The sequence below is a fragment of the Drosophila novamexicana genome, unplaced genomic scaffold (genome assembly GCF_003285875.2).
Source record: "Drosophila novamexicana strain 15010-1031.04,08,12 unplaced genomic scaffold, DnovRS2.1 tig00000024-arrow-pilon, whole genome shotgun sequence".
Lineage (NCBI taxonomy): Eukaryota > Metazoa > Arthropoda > Insecta > Diptera > Drosophilidae > Drosophila > Drosophila novamexicana.
The window spans coordinates 1,866,281-1,888,363 of NW_020824768.1; the positions used below are offsets into that span (position 1 = coordinate 1,866,281).

At 39.9% G+C, this 22,083-nt stretch overlaps 2 protein-coding genes across 3 annotated transcripts; both read right to left on the minus strand.

The window, feature by feature from the left end:
* Nucleotides 1–1,430: 1,430 nt before the first annotated feature.
* Nucleotides 1,431–8,246, minus strand: LOC115771059 (prostaglandin D2 receptor). The gene is made up of 5 exons (XM_030716610.1): nucleotides 7,632–8,246; nucleotides 2,756–2,969; nucleotides 2,507–2,699; nucleotides 2,097–2,437; nucleotides 1,431–2,043 (listed from the first exon to the last, which is right to left on the minus strand). The coding sequence occupies exons 1-5, from the start codon at nucleotides 7,862–7,864 to the stop codon at nucleotides 1,771–1,773; spliced, it is 1,254 nt and encodes a 417-aa protein (XP_030572470.1). The 5' UTR covers nucleotides 7,865–8,246; the 3' UTR covers nucleotides 1,431–1,770.
* Nucleotides 8,247–12,409: 4,163 nt separating this feature from the next.
* LOC115771047 (integral membrane protein GPR155) lies at nucleotides 12,410–22,082 on the minus strand. Of its 2 annotated transcripts, none has more exons than XM_030716588.1 (12): nucleotides 21,470–22,082; nucleotides 16,100–16,389; nucleotides 15,562–16,042; nucleotides 15,337–15,502; nucleotides 15,033–15,272; nucleotides 14,781–14,972; nucleotides 14,568–14,721; nucleotides 14,298–14,366; nucleotides 13,894–14,215; nucleotides 13,455–13,820; nucleotides 13,273–13,398; nucleotides 12,410–13,197 (listed from the first exon to the last, which is right to left on the minus strand). In XM_030716588.1, the coding sequence occupies exons 1-12, from the start codon at nucleotides 21,652–21,654 to the stop codon at nucleotides 12,996–12,998; spliced, it is 2,793 nt and encodes a 930-aa protein (XP_030572448.1). In that variant the 5' UTR covers nucleotides 21,655–22,082; the 3' UTR covers nucleotides 12,410–12,995. The 2 variants fall into 2 exon arrangements, with proteins under 2 accessions (XP_030572448.1, XP_030572446.1); XM_030716586.1 differs by having other exon boundaries at nucleotides 14,274–14,366.
* Nucleotide 22,083: the final 1 nt, after the last annotated feature.

The following is a 22,083-nucleotide window of genomic DNA, read 5'->3' on the forward strand; positions in this document are numbered from 1 at the left end:
GTGCATGGTTTGACCTCTAGATCAACTTTGCACCTAAATCTGGGAACATGATTCTTGGTCAAAATTCATGTTAAAATGGAACCTCAGATATCCTATATAGACATGGGTCAAAATTTCCCACCCCCATAACTCGGTCAAAACTCAACCGATTTTCATATGGGTAGGCTTTTTGTTCATGGTTTGACCTCTAGATCAATTTTGCATTTAAATCTGGAAACATGATTCTTGGTCAAAATTCATGTTAAAATGGAACCTCAGATATCCTATATAGACATGGGTCAAAATTTCCCACCCCCATAACTCGGTCAAAACTCAACCGATTTTTAAATGGTTTGGCTTTTTGTGCATGGTTTGACCTCTAGATCAACTTTGCATCTAAATCTGGGAACATGATTCTTGGTCAAAATTCATGTTAAAATGGAACCTCAGATATCCTATATAGACATGGGTCAAAATTTCCTACCCCCATAACTATGTCAAAACTCAACCGATTTTCAAATGGTTTGGCTTTTTGTGCATGGTTTGACCTCTAGATCAACTTTGCATCTAAATCTGGGAACATGATTCTTGGTCAAAATTCATGTTAAAATGAAACCTCAGATATCCTATATAGACATGGGTCAAAATTTCCCACCCCCATTACTCGGTCAAAACTCAACCGATTTTCATATGACTTGGCTTTTTGTTTATGGTTTGACCTCTAGATCAATTTTGCATCTAAATCTGAGAACATGATTCTTGGTCAAAATTCATGTTAAAATGGAACCTCAGATATCCTATATAGACATGGGTCAAAATTTCCCACCCCCATAACTCGGTCAAAACTTAACCGATTTTCAAATGGTTTGGCTTTTTGTGCATGGTTTGACCTCTAGATCAACTTTGCATCTAAATCTGGGAACACGATTCTTGGTCAAAATTCATGTTAAAATGGGATCTTAGATATCCTATGTAGACATGGGTCAAAATTTCCCACCCCCATTACTCGGTCAAAACTCAACCGATTTTCATATGACTTGGCTTTTTGTTTTTGGTCTGACCTCTAGATCAATTTTGCATTTAAATCTGAGAACATGATTCTTGGTTAAAATTCATGTTTAAATGGAACCTAGATATCCTATGTATACATGGGTCAAAATCTCCCACCCCCATAACTCGGTCAAAACTCAACCGATTTTCATATGATTTGGCTTTTTGTGCATGGTTTGACCTCTAGATCAATTTTGCATCTAAATCTGGGAACATGATTCGTGGTCAAAATTGATGTTAAAATGGAACCTCAAATATCGTATATAGAAATAAGTCGAAATTACCCAATGAAAATGAGTTTAATTCAAACATATTTTGCGACCTTTAAGACATACGATAACTTCAGCTTAGGCTTTTGCGTAGATACAGCATAAAGAGTTTTATATACACATGAGTTCTTTCGGGATTTCAGTTTATTATATCGTATTATGCGCTAAATATATATATTAATATGTAATTATTCTTATTGTACAAGTAGTGTGTGGATGTTAAGATTATGTGAACGGGAGTGGGGGTTCACTTAGCATAGAGTATGTTTCAGCCCTGATATGGTGATGGGTTAATAATAGCTTAAGATTAAATGAGACAGGCAGCTCCTTCAACTGACTTGGACTGAAGGAATGTGTCCCACCATTGAGATACTCGTTATCCAATGAGGGTCTTCAACAGAAACTCCTTGACTACGTATACGTTGCTAAGTACTTAGGTAGTAGGTACGACAGAATTGCCACAAGCCCAAAGTCAATTGAAATTACAGTCCAGGGTATTCTGCTCGGTGGTGGTGGTGCGTATGCGGCTCTGATCGCTCTGGGAGCGCTGGAGCCGGCCGCCGCGCCAGCCACTGCGCCAGCGCTTGATGCAGTTGAACAGGGACCAATTGATGCTCTTGGTGCGTGTTACCACATAAATGTACGGATCCAATGTGAAATGCAACGCCATGAGGACATCCGCCACAACAAAGAACGGATGCGCCGCACTCACGCGATTCTCCTTTATGGCCAAGGGTATGGCAATCTGTGGGAGGAGGGGACCGTTAATTGAATACTTATTGATGTGATTCGTCTGACCATTTGCGGCATCCAGCATAAGACAAAGCTGAGACTGAGGAATGCCATTAGCTTGGCAAACTTAATCTCATCCGGGGATGTTGCGGCTGTCATTGTCACGCTGTTGCTATGATGGAATTGCCTTGGCGGCGGCAGATTGTGATGCCCGCTGCCGGTGCTATACTGGGCCTGGTAGAGCGTAGTGCCGCTGCTGCTCTCCGCATCGATGCTGCGTATGCTCTTCTCGCGGCCAACCAGATTGTAATTCATGTGCCGCTTGGTGGTGCGACTGCGTCCGATGATCCACAGGACGCGAGCCACAAACAAATTGCAGACGACAATCACAACGCACAAAAGGCTGCCTGCAATGGAATGGAAAGGGGCCACAGATGAGCGGACTCCTTTAATAAAGCACATATGTAAAATCTCACCAAAGACCATAAAGAATATGGAATAGGCATTGTTCGTTGCGCCAGTCGCATCCCGATATCGTATACATTTCAATTGCTTCGGATTCGATTCGTTAATGTAAGCGCCAAATCCGACAAAGGGCAGAAACGTAACAATTGCGGCCACCAGCAGGATGCTTCGTATGCTCTTCTGGATCAGCTCGTAGGTGATGTGCTGGACAGAGTTTAGATAATTTTTGTGTGTGTTCCATTTGAACTGCGCAAACTTACCTTGTGATAGATAAAGGGACGTGCCAGTGCCATGCAACGCTCGGCGGCCATTACGGCGGCTATGCAGCCGGAGTTGACGCCAAAGAAACGCCACAACACGTGCCCAACGCAGTCGAGTCGCAAAAAAAATGGCACAAGCTCCGGAAAACTGTATTTGAGCAGCGCTGCACCAGACATGCCCAGCAGACCCACCAGATCGTTTGTGGCCAGGCATCTGTGTGGAAGCAAAAGAACGGATGTGTGGGATTAGGTCCAATACATTGAGTGGGATCATAAATTAGCACAGTTTGCGACGGGATGAAGCCCTTTATACACTTCCAGAGAGTACTCCAGTATTGTCAGGGAATGTGTGGCACATAGATGGAGATGCCTCATATACCCTATAAAGACCATTTACCCAACAGTTGAGTCGATGTCAAACCTATTTAAGTTGAGCGTTTATATATAAGATGGAATCGGACGGATAGGATCTCCAGATCAAAAAGCGGTCATATAAGATATCGAGATATCTTGGCCAACCTTTTCTTTTATCTCGAATCACAAGCTTCACCTTTATTCTCACATTTCAAGAAACCCCCACAGTCTCTGCAAGGGTATTTCATTTTCGGCATACCGAAGATGGCATATAATTTTTTGTTTCCTTTTTGGATTCAAATGAAAGACGTGCTCGGCCTGCGGTCGAGTTGTGCGTGCTGAGCTCGCCTTTGGGTCACAAAATTGGTGGCTGTGGGTCCTGGGCTGTAGGCTGTGGGTTATAGGGTTTTCGGGGCTCGTAAATAGCGCAATTAAAGTTTTCCACACAATAAATGTGTTTAATGATGTCACATTTATAATTCTTATCGATGGTCGAACAAATTGCGACGCATTCAGACACTAGACCAAATGGAACTAACTGACCAGGCGCAAGCTGATAATAATTATTGTTATATATAATGCTTTTCGAGTGCCGGTACGCACAATATCCGGTACATTGGTTTTCTTAGTAACCTGCGGTATTAGTCTTGATTGCTTAACATCTGTTAAATACAATACTTCAGACCGTTGCAAATGTTTTATAGCTGATTGCAAACCTATAAACCACGGCATTCAACTAAAGAATGTTCAAGTAAATACGTTTGGATTTAGCTATATCTCTATATAATTATATAAAATTGTTTGTCCTGACTGCCTGACTGAATAAACCGACAGGGCAAACAAGCTGAACTAAACTATATCAACCGCAGACCAATTGGGCTCCTTTTTTATATAGGGATGTGTTTCATGCTCTTTTTTTTAACAAATGCAGCCCAAGTTTGCTTTAATTTGTACCCCTTTGCGCTGCAAGTTAGCAATATCGTATTTTTTGACATCGCCCTACTATGCGATTCTCATGAATTCAAGCAAGCCTTGCACGTTTTCATGCTTTATTTATTAATATTATATTCACAAGCTGCGTTTGCCATCTTGAAATCATTTTCTCTGTTCATATTCTCACACCAATTTAATTTGCTTTTTTAGTGATGTGTGTATATAAATACAAATCTGTATTTCCCCTACTAATGGATGAATATATGATTAATGTGCTTCGGAGTTTGGGGTAAGTACAAATTTACATATATATTTTTATATACCAATAAGAATACAATACCTAGAAAATGTATGCTTAAAGGGAATACTTTTTGTAGGGAAGAATTATGCAAATCTTAAGATTTTTGTTCGGTTGTGGGAGAGAACAAAGACCTGGACATGGGTTTTACGTTAATATTCAATCGTTGCTTATGAACTCTAAATGTCTATAAGTTTTAAAGTATTAATTATTGACTTACATTTTATAACTTCCATCTATATGAAGTTTATCTTGATTGACAATCGAGTTATACGATATCTTACAAAAAACAACTTCCCTAACATTTAATTCCATTTTGTCTCCGTTTTAATTTATGTTTCCTTCACTTTATTGCATTATGAAAAACAAATCTTCAAGAGTCTGTGAACCTTTAATAATAAGGATTTCTGCAGAGCATTTAACATTCTTTGCAATTCTCTCAGAAATCTCTTGCGAACGTTCAGATTGACAACAAGCTCTCCGTCTGTCATCGCGAAGGCACATTTTTCTTTTTCCAGAACCATACGAAAAAAAAGAAAACGTCACTTGTGTCACATAAGAAAATCATTTGTCTCTGCTATGAATAATTGTTTTCAGCTCTCGCACAGAGCGGGAAAAAATCGAATAGATGTCTAGATTACAATAAGGGGCAATGGATGGCAAAACTAACAGATGCCGGCAGTATTTGCTGAACTCAAGATTGACCGCAGCCATATACGAACCGGACTGTATATTATATCGATGCAGATATAGTCACAAATTTTAATTACAAATGCGATTTCTGGTGGGCTGTAAACTTTTTGTGTGTACACACGATTTTGCATTAGGGCGCGCGTGAGTTGTTATTTTAGTGAAAAACTGAAATGTTTGCTCACATTTTTGCTAACAACAAGAAAACGCGACTATCTTTGGCACGCCGAAAGCTGAATACCCTGGCTGATATAAGATTTGCGGCTAGGCGAGAAGAATTTTCAAACTCGAAATTGTTAAGTTTGGTTCGAATAACTTGTCAAACAGAAAAATCAGTTTTTGTTCGATTCTTTCTATAATGCTATATGATATGGTAATCCGATGTTAGTTAGACTTTGCTCATATTTAAGAAACATTTTAGAATTTGTGTATGAAAAGTTTAGTTAAGGTATTCAAATAAACAGAAAGGAATGTTCATTTTATTTTTGACCGATCCTTTCAATGGTAATTATATGATATAGTAGTCCGATGGTGATAAGAAAATTCAACCTATGCAAAGTTTCATAAAAAATAGTTTGAGAATAGTTTGCATAGATGAATATGTCTGCATGGCTATATACCCTCTGGAAGAGTATACCATTCGAATAGCGGAAGAGTGTGTTCATAGAATATATACGATATAATATGTGTTCGCACGCTTTCATTTTGGACGCGATTTAGGCCCAGTCTCAAGGGCCTCTATATGCGAATATATAATTATTTTGGCGTCAAGTGTCAAACTGAGCGCACAAGTTCATCAATCAAATCAAGCTGAGATCAAAGCGGTTACATTATGTCCCTTAAGCACACACACACACAGATGCACACACGCGCGCACAGCCCGGATAATTTGGTCGAGGATTCAAATTGCTGCTTGTCGGCACTTTACGGATTTGAACAAATTATGTTCAAGACGTAAATTGATGCCGGCTAAGCCTGTGGCCTCCTTTTGATGGAAAATGCCGAAAAAAAAGTGTCATAACAAGCTGTATCCAAAAAAAAAAAATATATATACATATATTCAAGCGTTGCTTGGCTCCCGATAAAACTAATTCAAATGCCGTTTGGTCAGGGCAAATTGATATATATTTAGATAAGATATGCAAATGTAATTGAATACGAGGGCTGTCTTTAATAATGTGCTAACGTTTAGTATTTCACATTTTAATTGAAAAATGTGAAATTTTCTAGAGTTTATTAGGTAGCATTTGATACACGAGCACAAACAATGCATCATGCCAAAAATGAAATAAATTCGAGAACATTTTTGTGCAATATTTAATTACGGATTCTGGCAGGGATTATCAAGAGCAGAGTGCATCGATTAATTTATTTGATTTATTTTTGGCAATTAAGCACCAAACTTAGCCACAGTGAAACGTTAAGCATTTGCCGTGCCAAAGATTAAAGAAAAAGTATAGCTAAATTATATTACAAGGTCTTTATCAAATCAGATTGTGGCAGGGTATTAGAAGGGTCTTGAATATCAAAAGAAAACGCTATAATAGTTTAATAATATATGTATAATAATGGCTTCTCAACGATTCCCAAAATGCACTTCAAGCGAATGCAGAAATGTATTGAACTTTATAGAGAACTGGATATATATTTTTTGTAAAGCCATTTTCACAAAAGAATTTATATATAAAGGCAGTATTCGACAGATTGATGACGATAAGTGAACGATGAGGTTCGAATTAAATAATGGCAATAATACTAATGATAATAATAGAAGCAGTAATAATAATGATATTCATAATATAAAAATAGGTAACGCAGGTAATAGGTATTCTTAGGGTAAGGGAAATATGCATTGCCTTGGCATTGTGATATCTTGCTCTTGCGCATTACGACTATCTCCACGATGGAAATGCTTTCGCTTAGTTAAATTAAGAAAAATATTAATTTTGATAGCAATAATAATAAAGTAAACTTTGATAATAATCATAATATTGATAAAATTGATCATAATGATAATATTGATAATATAATAATAATGGAAAAGTTAAACAATAAATGAAAATTAACAACAATAATAATAACAATAATAAAAATAACAATAATAATAATAAAATAATAATTTATAAAAAAAATTGATAAGAGTAGTTTAATGATAATAACAATTATAACAATGATAATGATGATAATAATAAGATAATAGGGATAGCAATAAAATATAAAAATAATACAAATTTCAATAAAAGTAGCTTTGATGATAAAGATGATAATGACAACAAAAATAATGATAATACCAAAAAAATATTATTAAAGTAAATACAAAAATTAAAAAAAAAAACCAGCACAACATCAAAGGCAACCGCTCGTATTTGAGTTCGATTTTTGGGAGCACAAAACTGTCGTGCGCTCCACTAAAATGCAAAGTGGACCCGCACAATATATCGAGCAAGTTGAACAAACCTCAACTGCCATGAACCCAGACAGCAAAGCTATGCATGCGACAACTATTGCTAGACACAGTAGCACCTGTGTGTGTGTGCGTGTGTGTGTTATGTTGTTGTGTATACATATGCATTTGCGCATTTTGTTAATTGTTAAACTTACCGCAACATGAACGTGTATTTGCTGTTTTTGTTATGCTTTTTACGCGCCAAAATAATCAATGCCAGAAAATTGCCCAGCACACCGATACCCATCACAATCATGCTGAATAGTAAACGCTGGCGATTCTTGTACAAATCATTTGCTGAAGCTGACGTTGAGCTATTTGTGGCCAATTCGGTGGCCACTTGCAACAGTTGGCCCGCCGACGTTGTGGCATTGTATGCGTTAGACATCTTTATGCAGCGTCTGTAGCGTCTTTGAAGTTTTCCAGTGAAAATGTCTTGGCACACACGCCACAGCAATTTATTTAATTTATTATTGCACTTTTTGAAATGGTCAACTTTTGTTGCTGTTGCAGTTGTTGTTCTTGTTGTTGTTGTTGCCACTCTGCTGCTGTCGGTTCGTGCAACAGCTGGAAACTAGTTTCGATCGGTTGATTAACGCGTTTTCGGCCACTTAATTTAGCATTAAGCAGTTCAGCAATTGGCTTTGGCATTAGCCGTAAATATATATTTTTGCCAGTTACGCACGCGCGATTCTTGAAGCACACACACACACGCACACACAGACATAGACTACGTTGCAACGTCTCCGAGATAATCCGTGCCGTGCACCGTCTGCAGCGAGCAGTCGATTTAGAATGACGAGCCGATAGCCAGCCTACGATGATGACAATGACGCTGACTGCGCTGCCTCTGCCGCTGCCTCTGCTGCTGCTGCTGCTGCTGGTGGGTGGGAATGACAGGCAAAGTTCCTTGCCGGGCCGACGACGACGACGACGGCGGCGACGATAACAACGCTCAACAGTTGGCACACGCCGACTTCGGAGCTGCTCGGCAATTTTGGTTGATGAAACAACGTTGCCGCCGCCGCCGCCGCCGCCGCTGCTGGTGGTCGCACCGCTGCGCCTCATGCCGCCCATTTAAAATGCGCAGCCAGTGCCGAACGCCAGCGTTAACGTCAGCGTCAGCGTTGACTGTGGCAGCAAAAGCGTGTGCGGTCGCAATAACTAGCCGATTTGTATACCCTATTCGCAAAGTTGAACAAAAGTATATTGGTTTTGTGGCATGTCCGTCTTGGAGACTTGAAACAAGGGAAAAATACTTTAGGAACTCGGCCTGGCAAAGCCCGATAGTAAATATCTTATTTTCTGTAAAGATCACACAATCCACTTCCACCCATTTTCCGACCGTTAGAAATTAAATATATTTTAATACGATCGGAAAAAAACGAAGGGGGCACATTCAAAGTTTCCCGCCCGAGGCATGAACTTAAAAAATCGTTAAAATATGCGTATTTATTCCTGAATAGAGTAAAGCAAAGGCCAATCAAGCTGAAAGTTTCACTTTCGCTTATGTAAACCAACCTTTGACCCGCATTTTTCAGCCAAGAGAAGATAAAACATGTTTCAAATGATTATTCACCAAGTTATTGGAAAAATGAGTTCAATATCGATTGGATGGTAAACAAAAAAACATTCAGGCGTGCCTTTTCCGCCCATATTCCACAGACCCGGGCGGAAAATCGCTAGAATACGTGAATTCATTAAGTTGTTAAGCATGGAAAATTGAGAATATTTATATCTGTTTAACTAATAAAGCTAGAATTTCGAAATTAGAAACAAGGACTCGATGAGCGCCTCCCAAAATGAAATGTTTAGTCTGTTTTAAGGATTTTGAACTGTATTAGGCAGTCGGTAATAGTCGATAGCAATATTCTCACTTGTTAATGTTTGAATACTCTATAAATCTAATTGAAATCCAATTGGCTCGAGCAAAGCCCTGACAACAGCGAAAGACACACAGGCAGCTGGTGCGACTGTTGATAGCTCCCACGGGCTACTGATACGGGATGTACGGGTGGGTGCATTGTAAATTCCCGCAGTTAATCGAGTCTACCAGAATAACAGCTATATATAATGGGGCATAAAAGCGGCCCCAACTTGTCTAGATGAAGTCGTTAATTTATCTCACATAAATATTAACTACTTTCTCTGATTTCCAATAAATCAAATTGAATAGAGTATTTGGAATGCGGTGTAAGTGCCAGTTCCAGTAAGCTCGCAGTTTGGCTTTTATAATTTGTTTTCCATTAGCTTTTGCGCCTCTCAAAAATTAACAATTAAAATGTTTTGTTTTTGCAAATCGTTCGTGTGCGCCGTTCGACTTGAGATTTTGGCACATTTAAGAATGCAATCGGCTAAATTAACAATTAATGCAAACAGTCAACAGGCACACACACACACACACAATGCTCGCGAAATGGTTGAGTTAAGATCAAAGAGGCGCATACGAAATGCATTCTAAATGCGATATTATCCGTAAAGCGAAACGGAAGTGAGCACCAAGACGCCGCTGCTGACAGCGACGCCAACGTCAGCGTCGACGTCGACGTCAACGTCAGCCTCTATGTGTGTGCTTGCCCAATTTCGGGACAATGCGGCGTATGCGCAATGTGTATTTAATTTAATGTCGATTGACACACACAGACACACACACACACTCAGACACATTTTCCCGGAATCAACTGTAGCCAGCCTGTGGCCAATAAATTCATAAGCCGACGGATGCTGACGCAGTCCTGGACGACCCATCGACCGGCAGAGACGTCATGCAGCGCCAGGGCCATGGAAAACCACAGGCGACTATTTTTGGACCAATTGGCTCCAGGCAAAGCGCACAAAACAAAACCCAAACACGAACACATCGACTGTGAGTCGGACAAAGAATGTGTTTGACTAATAGATTTCGGGGCATTTGAATTCCTTGATAACCTAGAGCCGCTCGGTTAATTGTGTGCCCCGCCCCCCGCCCATAAGAAAAAGGCACAAGAAAGGAGGCAGAAATTCAATTCCTTATGCCAGCGTCATATTTTGTCGGCTCTTTTTGGGGGCACATAAAAATGACTTTTTTGGCAGCTTGCGTGGCTGCGGCGCAGCGGTTGAGTGACCTCTGAACCCCCCTCACACGCACACACACACACACACACAGCCAGCGGCGGTTGTTTGCAAAATTAAATTCATAAATAATAACGTATTATTTGCTGGCCCTTTTCATTTATTTACGCGCCCCCATCCCGACTAGCCTCCCTAAAGTGCCTGATTAATGGTTGACAGTCGACTCGCCTCCTGTCTGGCCCAGAATTTCGTCTCTCTAATATTTGACAAGCACTTTGCACTATATTCAATCCAAGTGCAATAAGATAAAGCTTCTAATCCAGCTCAAATAAAGATATTGAGTTATTGTCCTTATATAGTACAAATTACTTTTGTAATACACCGGGGTATATATGTGGGGTAGATGCGACATATAGTAAGTGCTGATAAGGAAAAATTTCAGCTTAAATAAAAATATGATTGCTTTATAAAATCGCTGACTCACAAGCGTGCACAATTATTTGGTCTGTAAATAAGATACAACTTGCAACATTCTCTACTGACAAATAAAAATCGCAAGAGTTTGGAGTAAAAGCTTGCAGAAGCATTTATGCCCTAACTTTACTATCGAATTTTGAAAGGAATCGTTTAGATATTCAAACTCTGGTTCTAGATATCGAGACTGACTCGAGCTATAGAAAGTAATCCCAACATGGGCTACAAATGTATGGGCGACAATTTTCTTGGCTCCGCACTTAGCTGTGCTCTACAAAGACAAACAAATAACTATATTTAAGTCTATATATCCACAGTAATTAATTGTTCAGGGTCAACTTAATGTCGAGGTAAATGCAATCGATTTCATTCCTCAACCTATTTGCTTTGATTGTAACAGCGACATACCATATAATTGACGAGTCCGCAACTATCAGAGACTGATAACACGTTAGGCTTATGACTGATTGGGATAGTCCCAATCGAAACTGTATAATACAGGAAAACCATAGCTCTTAAGAACATCCTAAGGCTGACGTGTGTGAAAAACGATTTCATAAGAAAGCGCTGACGACTTGCAGTCAGATGCAGAATTTCGTAGAAAAAATGCGCTTCGAGAAACTCTGGACTGCGCTGGGCTGGGCAGGGCATTGGCTTGGTCGTCATGCATCAGTGTCATCCAGCTGCAGCTGTTGTTGTTTATGCCGAGTGCATACTGTGACGTGAAACGCATGCAAACTGCAGGCGTAAATAAATTAGTAAACGGAAGCTGCAGCAACAATTGGACACATGGATGGATCGTGTCCAGGCGAAGCAGTTTGGCGGCACACACACACATTGCTTTACATTGACGACTATTTAGCATAACAAATAAATAAGAATTTTGATTGTATTGCGCTGCGCTGCTGCGATACTTGGCCAGGGGGCAGGCATCTCTGAAAGGCGCGTAGCCAAAATTAAAATAAAAAGCACACAAGAAAGCATTACCAAGTTTTTAATATCAAAACATTGGGCATCATCAGCGGCATTTTAATGGCTCGATAAGTCGCTTGTCTCTTACAATTAACATTTTATCAATAGAGCCTCCCAAAGTCAAGTATTGCGCCCATTAAAGCGGGCCGGAATTAAAGCCAATTGGAATTACAAGCACGCAGCCGCAAATTGTTAAACGCGTGCAAAACCAAAACGGGCAAAATACAAAACAAAAAAAAAGATGACATGGGCCCACAAAATGTAGATATAACTATAGATAAACAATGTATATATATATATATATATATATATATATATATATATTTGTGCATAAATGTATCTGTGTAAAATGCAAATGATTTAGAAGCGCGCCCAAACAAACTGGAGCTAAAAACAAAATGCCACAAATTGAAAAACACGGAGGCGACACAAATGCATTTGTAATTTTTGTTTTTGGCGCCTTCAGGCATGAGGTATATATTTTAGTATATATACATATATATCGATATATTTATGTGTGCATGCGTATTCTGCATACAATTTAGGATATATATGCATTTGCTTTTAATTATAAATTTGTATATGGTTTCACATGTTTTATGCACAGTATTTATGTCGTTAGCTTGTGACACAGAAGCTTCTTCGTTATTTAGCAAATTATTTTGGTTATTTGTTTATGATCTAGACTATTGCACTATAGCTCAAAACTTTAGCTACTAAATTAACTAACTACTTATTGTGTAAACAAATGTCAAAGCAAATTAATCGTTTGTATAAATAGACATTAAACAAATTCCCCTAAACACAAATACAGACAAACACACACGCACACACACTGGATACTTGGCTGTCGGTACAAGTGTGCGTGCATGTGTATGTGTGTGTGTGGGCGAGAGTGTTGTGCTAACCTCCCCCCCACAGCGTACAATCACAGCACACAAATTACAATATTCTCACTTAGTCATAATAAACAAATAAACGAACTAAAATTTGGCGTCGTTGCATTTTCCACATTTTGTCGCCTAGATGCGACTGCAGAAATTATAAAGCAATTGTTTATCCTCGAAATGATAAACATTATTAATATGTCGCAGTACGCGACCGTCAACAAGATGACGTGCATAGTGCACGGCCTCCATGCGATCCTTGGAGAGGCCCACCTCAATAAGCCAGCTGACAAATTCGCTGCCATAGAACACCTTGCGATAGACACGAATGCGCCATCTGTTAAGCGGAGTGGGAAGAAGATTAGATAATAAATAATTGATAAGGGAATAGAGGGATAATCCCAACGCTCACCGTCTGTCCTTGGCAATATCCTTTTTGCAGTTCTCCAAGTGATGATTGCGAAATTGTTCGCATATTTGTTTGGTTTCGGGACGCAGATTCGACCAGTGGGGCAAGCTGACGACATTGGCGCCATACCTATAGAGCATGTCATTAATGACGGCTTTAAAAATCGTATTTAAGTCAAGACTTACCATATTTTGCGCCAGAACTTGATTAGCGGCATCAGCAGCTCGCCCGTGTCACTGATAAACACAGCCAACACAATCAGACCCTGTCCAAAGTTGAGGAACGCATCGAGGAAACTCAACTCCAGATAGATGCCCGACATGCCCTCCATGACCAGCGTCCAAATGGACACGGCCAGGCCGACAAACATCGAGCAAAGCAATATGATCAATAGGATTGTGTGCTTCAGTGTTTGATGCTCATCGGAGTCGCTCGTATGCTCCAACGGCTCCAGCCCGCTGCGCGTCTGCTCCTCATACCGTTCTATGATATTGTGGCAGCTCTGACGCGAGGTGCTCGGGCCGCAGTTGTACGAGCTGCTGCACATGTGGCTGCAACCAAACGAAATAAAACAGAACCAACATCAAACAGCTGACTCGGAATTAAAACAAACTCCAAGCTTACGTTTCAGTTGCGGGCGCACTATCAATTTTATCCAAATCTTTCATAACGTTGCGTTGTCTACTGCGATTCAACAGATCCTCTATGTCCATAACGACAGTAGATGTTGTTGTGGGCGTGGTTACCGTTGACGTGGAACAACAAGTGCCGTTGCCCGAATTGCAGCCACCATTGACAATGTTCTCCGGCACAACAGTCGTGGTTATCATTTCATCATCATCGGACGAGGATGAGTATGAAGTCGTGCGCACGCTCTGTCTGAGCGAGGCACGATCCGTGTTGGCTAACAAATTGGCCGTTGAAACAGTCGAGTGCAAATCAGATGCTAGAAATTAAAGATGAATTAACTTTTTGTGAACGCAAGAAATAAGCAGGCTGCATACCCGAATCCGGATTGGATAACTCACGCGAATATGTCAGGTATTTTTCGTAGCGCTTCTTGTAGCGCTGATGCAGCACGAGGCAGCCCACGGTAACTGTAAAAGCAATTAGATTAGATTTCGAACAACCAAGGAAAACTTGGGTTATGCCAAATTTGGATTCAGATTGAAAACTTTGGGTGCATCATTGTAAGCTTGCCACATGTAGCCGCATGTCAAGCTGTCATAACGCGTCAAATTCTTAATTTTTATCATCAAATTGTTATTTGAGTTAAACAAAGCAGAGAAAATACGCACCTATAAAGCACATGACGAGCAGAAAAACTGCAATGGCCGCTTGCGCATTGCCGTATTGAAAGCTGGGATTCTGTTTCTCGCTGGGCATGGATTTCGAGTCGAAAGCAATCAGCAGGCCGGAGATGAGCGCCGGCACGCCCCAGGCAAAGACCAGCTAAACAGATATAAATCTGTTAATAGATGTGCATCATTTGCTAAAGTCAAAGGCATTACCATATAGGGCCACAGCTTTAGCACAAAGCACAGGCTGCGACACTGCAGGAAGAGCAGCGTTATGGCCAGAAGCGCCGTCCACAGACGCGAGCTGTAGGTGCCAATGTTGAACAGAAAGAATTGCAAGTACAGAGGCCAGCGCTCCACATGGTCCAGCTTTGACCAGAGTATGACGCCAATGCAGCACATTAGCTGGGGAAAAGAAAACTTGTTTCAAATACGTTCCATTGGGATGACATTGAGTGGCCTTACCTGTGACAACACCAGACAGGCTGTGATGCGCTGCGGCATGCGCTTAAAGCGTTTGGTCACAATCAACAGCGTCAGCATCCAGCAGCAAGCTGCCGCGCCCGCAACGCTTATGTCAAAGGAGAACGCGTCCAGCTCGTGCAAATAGTCCAAGGGCTTTAAATTGGTCAACGATATCATCTTGGCAGATATGAACATAAGCGGCGCCGAGATAAACGTGCACAAAACCATGCTGCGAGCAATCTATAAAATATATAACAAATTAATTTGCTTTTCTTGAGGTATTTAGGGTGTGAATGCTGCCCACCAGTTCCACTTCCACGTTGTACTGCGTGGCAATGACAAAGGCGCCGGGCGCCGCCGGAAAAGTGCCATAGAGAAAACCAAAGGTGCTCAGCTCCGTGGTGTCATTGAAGTTGGCGCCAGCCTGTATAATGTTGACAGTCTGACGGCAGACCAGCGGCAGCACCAAGCTATAAACAGACAGTTATTGATTATGTCAAGTACATTTGTTGTTGTGTTTGCAACTCACATTTTGACCAGGATAAGCACGCTGGGCAACAGCAGGCCCATGCCCATGGTTTTGCGTTCTGCGCCCGTGCCGCCACCGACAATCTTGAGGCCGAGCAGAAAGAGCGCCGTGGCCGAGAAGCTCTGGCCAAAGACGCGCAGCACACTGGCCACCATCTCGGGCAGACCCTTGGGAAACAGAAAGCCAGCTCCAACGCCGAGCAGTGTCATCAGCAGCAAGGGATTGAAGAACAGCGACTTGATCGTGTTCCAGACGAGTATTGTGTGCTCGCCGAGGCAACGACGCTGCTTGCTCAGCTGCTCGGCGGGGCAGGTTTCCGGGCAGAGCGGCGGATTGCGGCTGACCTCCTCCTTGTTTTTGATGATCTTGCTAATCTCCATGAGCACCAAGCCAATGGGATTGAGTATGGCCAACGAAATGGGCGCCATCAGATACAAATACGAGGCATACTCCGGATGCACATCCTTATAGAGAGCCATAACTAAAAACAAATCGAACGCGTTTAGTTGTGAATAACAATAACTAGGATTCGGCTTACCTATGGGATAGCCAATGGCAAAGTCGTTGCTCTGCGTGCAGAAAATGGCCATTAGGCCGGCGCGGGCATAGTTCAGAGGTCGCGCCACCAGCAGGCAAATGATGAGCACGGCAAAGAAGACAATCGCCTTGGAGATGAGCATGGCCAGCATAAAGGTCCAGTTGACGGCGCGCCAATTGAGCTCCACCAGCGACAGAAATATGAGCGAGGGCAGGGCAAAGGTGCCCACAAACGTGGCCAATCCCTTTGTTTCCGCATTGCTGATTATCTTAAATCGACCGGCTACATAGCTGCAAAGTGAAAGAAAACCAGATAAACATTTAGCTTGTTATTTAATTGCGTATGGGACACACCCCTTCACTTCGTCTGACTGAAATGTGCGTGCATTTAAATATATATTTTCTATATATGCGGAACTTTCAACTTAATACATTTCCATAAAACAACCTGCAGTTAGGCGTCGACATGCAACAAAAGCAACACGTGATCTTGTCACAACAAAAGTTTTTAATAACAATAATATTAAAATAAAAAACCTAACAACCAGTTTTTGCATTTCAAAATCTTGTTATTGTTGCGTTTGTGCTTGTTCCGCCCAATATTCCAAAATCAATATGCAACAGCCTTCGCAGAGCTCGTTCCCTGGCTAACTGGAGTACTTCCCCCCCAAAAAAAAACAAATAAAATATAAAAAACCTGACCTCAGCAAAACAACAACGTTTGATGGACGATTTATGAGGCCCTCACGTACTTATCTTGTCTGGTTTATTTCATGTTTTGGTGTGAAGCACAGAAAGTTCTCTTTTTTATAAACTGCGCAACTTTCTGTACTTTACTGAATCACCGAGCAGTCGAGACAACAAAAAAAAACAAAACAGGGTATATTGCAGTTGTAACAGGCAGGTACGGGCATTTCCGACAGCTGAGTCGATTAAGCCCGTCAAACTGACGAGACTTCCTGATTTTAGGTATTAAAAACATATTTTAAGCCCAACTTTAAAGCCTGGTACTTTTATATCGACCAGATAATGAATGAAAGATGTTATTTAACAAAACATTTTCCATATTGTGGGGGATTGAGATCAGAAAAAGCGTGTGCGTGAGTTATTATGTTTTTAGCTTGCAGAGATGAATATGAGATATTTCAGATTAGGACAGTCTTGGTTCTCATATAGAAATAGTTCACTTTTTAGATACCTCCAGTCAATCATCCAAAAACTCAAAAACAACTCTCATTTTTATAGGCCAAGCCTTGTGCTTTGTCTATCATTCGCTTGCCTTGAAAATTGCATATAGATCGGACTATAAATACCGAAGATAATCAGGATTGTATTTCTGAAAGCCAACAGGTAGCAAACAGACATAAAATGTGTCATTTGTATACCCTAAGCCCATACAAACTGGGTTAGAAGGGTATATTGTTTGCGTGCAAATGTATGTAACAGGCTGAAGAGCGAATTTCCGTATACTTGATTCTCATGAATAGTTTCATTTAGTTTCTATAATAGTATAATAAGATCAAGTATCTTTTATTTTAAAGCTTTCAATTTGTAGAAGATTTAGGGTATCCCCTAGTCGGGCACTCAAGTACTAGTACATAGTACAAGTACTACTTGAGCAAACTAGTTTTATATATATATATATGAGACACATCTTATCAAGATCGCACTGCTATTTTATATAGATCTATATAATGAATCGATTGGAAAATGAGTTTTTCTATGGCAAAATATTCTATTTTCCAGGATATTTTTAACATGCTCGACAAATGGTCGCAAGCGTATTAATGCTTCGGTGTGCTGCAGCTAGCTTTTTCTAGCTTGTTTTGTTTAATTTTAGCAACTTGTGTTTTTATAGATATGATCCAGTTATTAATTGAACTGCCGCTCTGTGCCAATTTCTAGATGTTCCAGCGAGAGCTTCACGTGTTTGAAACAAGTTTTGAGAATTTATCACAACAGTTGTTGTGCGTAGTTTGTTTTTGTTTGTCGCCGTGTGGGCTGATAACAAGCGAACAACTGTATCTGTTGTACAAACAAGCATGAAATACAACTAGGCCATAGTCGAAATTCGTATACTCTTTAATTAATGGAATTTCGGGTGGGAATTTTGCTGCAGTCCACAACAATCTGCATTTGCACAAATAATTTCAATACACAAGTGTCTCGCTGCCATCCAATTGGACCGAGAGCATGTGATGAGGGGCACGTCACGTGCCTGGTCAATAGCTTGAACTATGCAGCCAGACCCAGAGATTGCTCCACATCTACATATATACATATATAAATATATAGACGCATGTGGCAGGCCCGTAAAAAACACACAGCTGTACAGATTAAATTGTTTGTTGTTTTTTAGCTACTATGCAAAATGTGCTTGGGTTATTTCCTAGACTCAATTCGGAATGTGTTTAACATTTTATTAACTTATTTGTGACAATTGCTGGATGAGTAAAGGCAAATTTGTTAGCCAGTCGCCAGTCAATTACAATAAAAGTTATGCAGTTCTTTTAATTGGATTAGACAACGAATTAACTTTAATTGCAATCAAAATATCATTTTAATGCACGTTTGCCGTTCTCGCAACAGAACAGAACAGAACAACAGAGCATTGGCTAGGCAAAATAAATGATTGTTGTTTAATTGCTCGATGGAACAGTTACGCAAATGGCAACTGAAATTGTTTATAAGACAGCAGCGCATTGCATCTATCAGCATTTAAAACAGCTGAGCATGCATTTAAGCAAAACGAACAAAAAATTAAATACAACTTACATGAACTAATGTAAATATAATCATAAGCACAGTCAGCACTCAAACAGGCGGCTAATTGCTTTTGTAATTAGTTTAAAGTGGCAAATAGTTAAATTCAAATGTTTAACAAACCATTTTAAACAGTTCCAGACCTCGACTATTTTCAATAATTAACCTTTAAATATAAGTCTTTAATTTTAATACTTTTTTAACTCTAACTAGTTTCAAATTTCATCTTAATTATCAAACAAATTTGGTTTAGATTTGTTCACATAAAGGTATTAACTAAACTCAGCAGCAAATCTAATGCAACAGCAGCAAATCTTATCTGTCTAGGAAATTTCTTTCTCTTTGAACGTAACCTTAAATCAAATACTTATTCATATTTATATATTTACTTATTTAATTATATTTTAGCTATATTCATATTCTTTATAATCAATATACATCATATTATTTAATAGTGCCTCAAGCAAATAAGTTGTCTAGCGGAAATCAATTTTAATATTCAATTGCTTTCATTTCATTTTTGTCGGTTCTTTTACAAGATCAGTGTTGAAAAACGCTACAAAAACAACAGTCGGAACTGTGTTCGCCATATTTTAATTTCTATCAGACATCCAGTTATCCCCCTAGATCATCTCTGTCTTTCACAAAATCAGTGTTGGCAAGCGCCTCAAGATACAAAATAGGCAAATGCAGAGTGCAAAACGCCTTTTACAAAGCCAGTTTTGTTTAAGCGCTTTAAGATCCTAATTGTGCAATCGCCATATGTAATTTTATTCATATAGAATATTTTAGGATATATCTGTTTTCATGTGGCCAGTGTTGAAAAACGCTTTAAAAATGCCCAAAGAGTCCAAACGCAATATTTCAATTGTTGTGTAAAATATATTTTAGAAAAATATCTATTTTTTCGCAAAACGAGTGTTATAAAGCTTTAAAAAAGATTTGAACATTCATGAATGCTATCGAATGTTTAAACTGTATTCTTATCTGGCCTCACTTAAGAATATTTTTCTCCTTACACAAGGTCAGTATTGAAAAGCACAGAAAGTTATCGTTATAAAGCTCTTACAGAGAAGATTACAATCGCAATATTTAAATTCTTATCTTAGGAAAATATCTCCCCTTCCACAGAGCCAGTATTGTAAAACGCTTTCAAAACGGAATAAATCAGTCAAGAAAGCAAATAAAATATTTACAATTCTATTAGTTGTCTTTTAGGAATATCTCTCGAATGGATAAATGCTCAATTCGAGTTATCACTGTATCCATGTACATATATATTTAAACAAATATATGCATGTATATATACATACGTAATTGCATTGTCAGTCGATTGTCGATTACATAATTGTTAGACATTGCATCAATCGAAGTTGATCGATTTTGTTTACTGGCAACGCTGCAAGGTCAATTGTAATTGTTTAAATGTGTGTGTGTGTGTGTTTGTGTGTGTGTTGTTTATATTTTTATCGCACTCTCTAAACGTTTTACTTTCGCTTATTGTAATTACTAATTAAGCGCGAATATTTCGCAATAGCCTTTAGTGTAGCATGGAAATTGCGCTAGTATTAAGGTTTTTTTTGTCGATATTGTTGTTTGTTGTTGCCTGTGCTTTGTAATTGTTGTTTATTTGCATAATTTGATTTGATTTTAGACTGGCATTTAAAAGTTGACAGCAATTTTAACGCTTCACGCTTGCCTGAGCAAAAAAATTGCCCACGATTTATGGCCTAGATTTGAGACAATTAATAAACAAACACTTGATAAAAAAAAAAAAAACGTGCGTGACATTAAATTGCTGCTGTTAAAAAAAACGTAGCTAACAAAAGTTCTAATATTAACTTGGCATGTGATAGAAATGCAAAACTCTCTAAATTGCTGACTCATTTTTGCAGTATGCAACGGAAGGGAATAACCATGCAATGTGCCAACGACCTGTATGACTAAGGGGTAAATGTAATGCATAAATGAAAACACGGCTAAGAAAAGAAAAAACCCACATATTTGATGAATTTTTATTATAAAGATTACCAAGCAGAAATTGCACAAGTAAAAAGCCATGACAAATATCGAGAATAGTTTTCTTTAATACATATCTTTTTGAATGCCACATAAAAATGCTCAAAAATTCGGTGTGATCGGACTTTAGGCATCGAGCTTAAGCAAGAGCAAATTTGCCATGCATAGCTTGCGGCCAAAGGGAAGAGAAAGTACAGTTGCGTGCGTGCGTGTGTGTGTATGTGTGTGTGTCTAGCTGAATGTTGGCATGCTTTTATTGGGTATCTAAGAGTCGTGCATTCCCCAATAGAAGTGAGTGCTCAAAATATCTCCTGCTGCTGCACATTGGCTCAGAAATCAAGGAAATTCAAAATCGCCATCAATTAACACTCTAAACCGGTCATTGAACGAGCGCGTGACAAATAAACAATGACAAACCACAAACCAAAGCCAAAAACTAGCAAGAAGCGAGAGCACAAAACATGATAACGAACAGGAACAAAGCCACCCACACACACCCACACACACGCACACACACAGATGTCAGTCAAAGGTCAAGGTGCAGAGATGAAATCAATGCGTGGGCGGCATGCTTGAGGTTTTGACTTACCCGCATATGATTATGCCAAAGCACTGCACCAGAGCCGGGTAGAAGTTGTCCATGGAGACGCTGCCATCCTCGACGCGTGGCGTTGCGGCGCTGCTGCTGCTGACGTCGACAGCGGCCTCTGTGACCGCCTTTGCGGCAGCGGCAGCGCTGTCGCGCAGAGATTTATAGTACATGGAGCTATCCATATTGTTTCAACGAATTTGTTCACTCGCTTGCAACAAGCTGCAGCATGTTTGTGTGCTGAAGAGGGAGGGGAGGGGGGTGTGGGTGCACGGCGTGGGTGTCACTTTAACAGCTGACGCGCAGCGGCTGTGACGTCAATGGGACGCGCACACGTACGACGTCGACGCTGGGCGTCTGTGCAAATATTGAATTTTCGCGAAATTTAATGAATGCCGTCACACAGACACACGCACACACACAACAGCATGGCAGACAATTATTTAATTACGCACTTTACGGCGCTGCTGTGCTCTATGTATATATTTTTTTGTTAGATTTGCAACTTTCATTTCATCAGCGTTTCAAATATGAAAAACCAAAACCATGCACCTGAAGCATTTTCAATGCATTTTTCACTTGACGCGCTGCGCACAAACTTAGCTCCCAATAAA

Excerpts from the sequence above, each read along its gene's own strand:
- LOC115771047 (XM_030716586.1), bottom strand. The coding sequence starts at position 21,654 with ATGGATAGCTCCATGTACTATAAATCTCTGCGCGACAGCGCTGCCGCT. Across the intron at positions 16,390-21,469 it reads TTTGGCATAATCATATGCGG|CTATGTAGCCGGTCGATTTA; the intron begins GTAAGTCAAAAC and ends TTCACTTTGCAG. Across the intron at positions 13,821-13,893 it reads AGTGCGCCCGCAACTGAAAC|CCACATGTGCAGCAGCTCGT; the intron begins GTAAGCTTGGAG and ends GTTTGGTTGCAG.
- LOC115771059 (XM_030716610.1), bottom strand. The coding sequence starts at position 7,864 with ATGTCTAACGCATACAATGCCACAACGTCGGCGGGCCAACTGTTGCAA. Across the intron at positions 2,970-7,631 it reads AAATACACGTTCATGTTGCG|ATGCCTGGCCACAAACGATC; the intron begins GTAAGTTTAACA and ends GCTTCCACACAG. Across the intron at positions 2,700-2,755 it reads GTCCCTTTATCTATCACAAG|CACATCACCTACGAGCTGAT; the intron begins GTAAGTTTGCGC and ends AACTCTGTCCAG.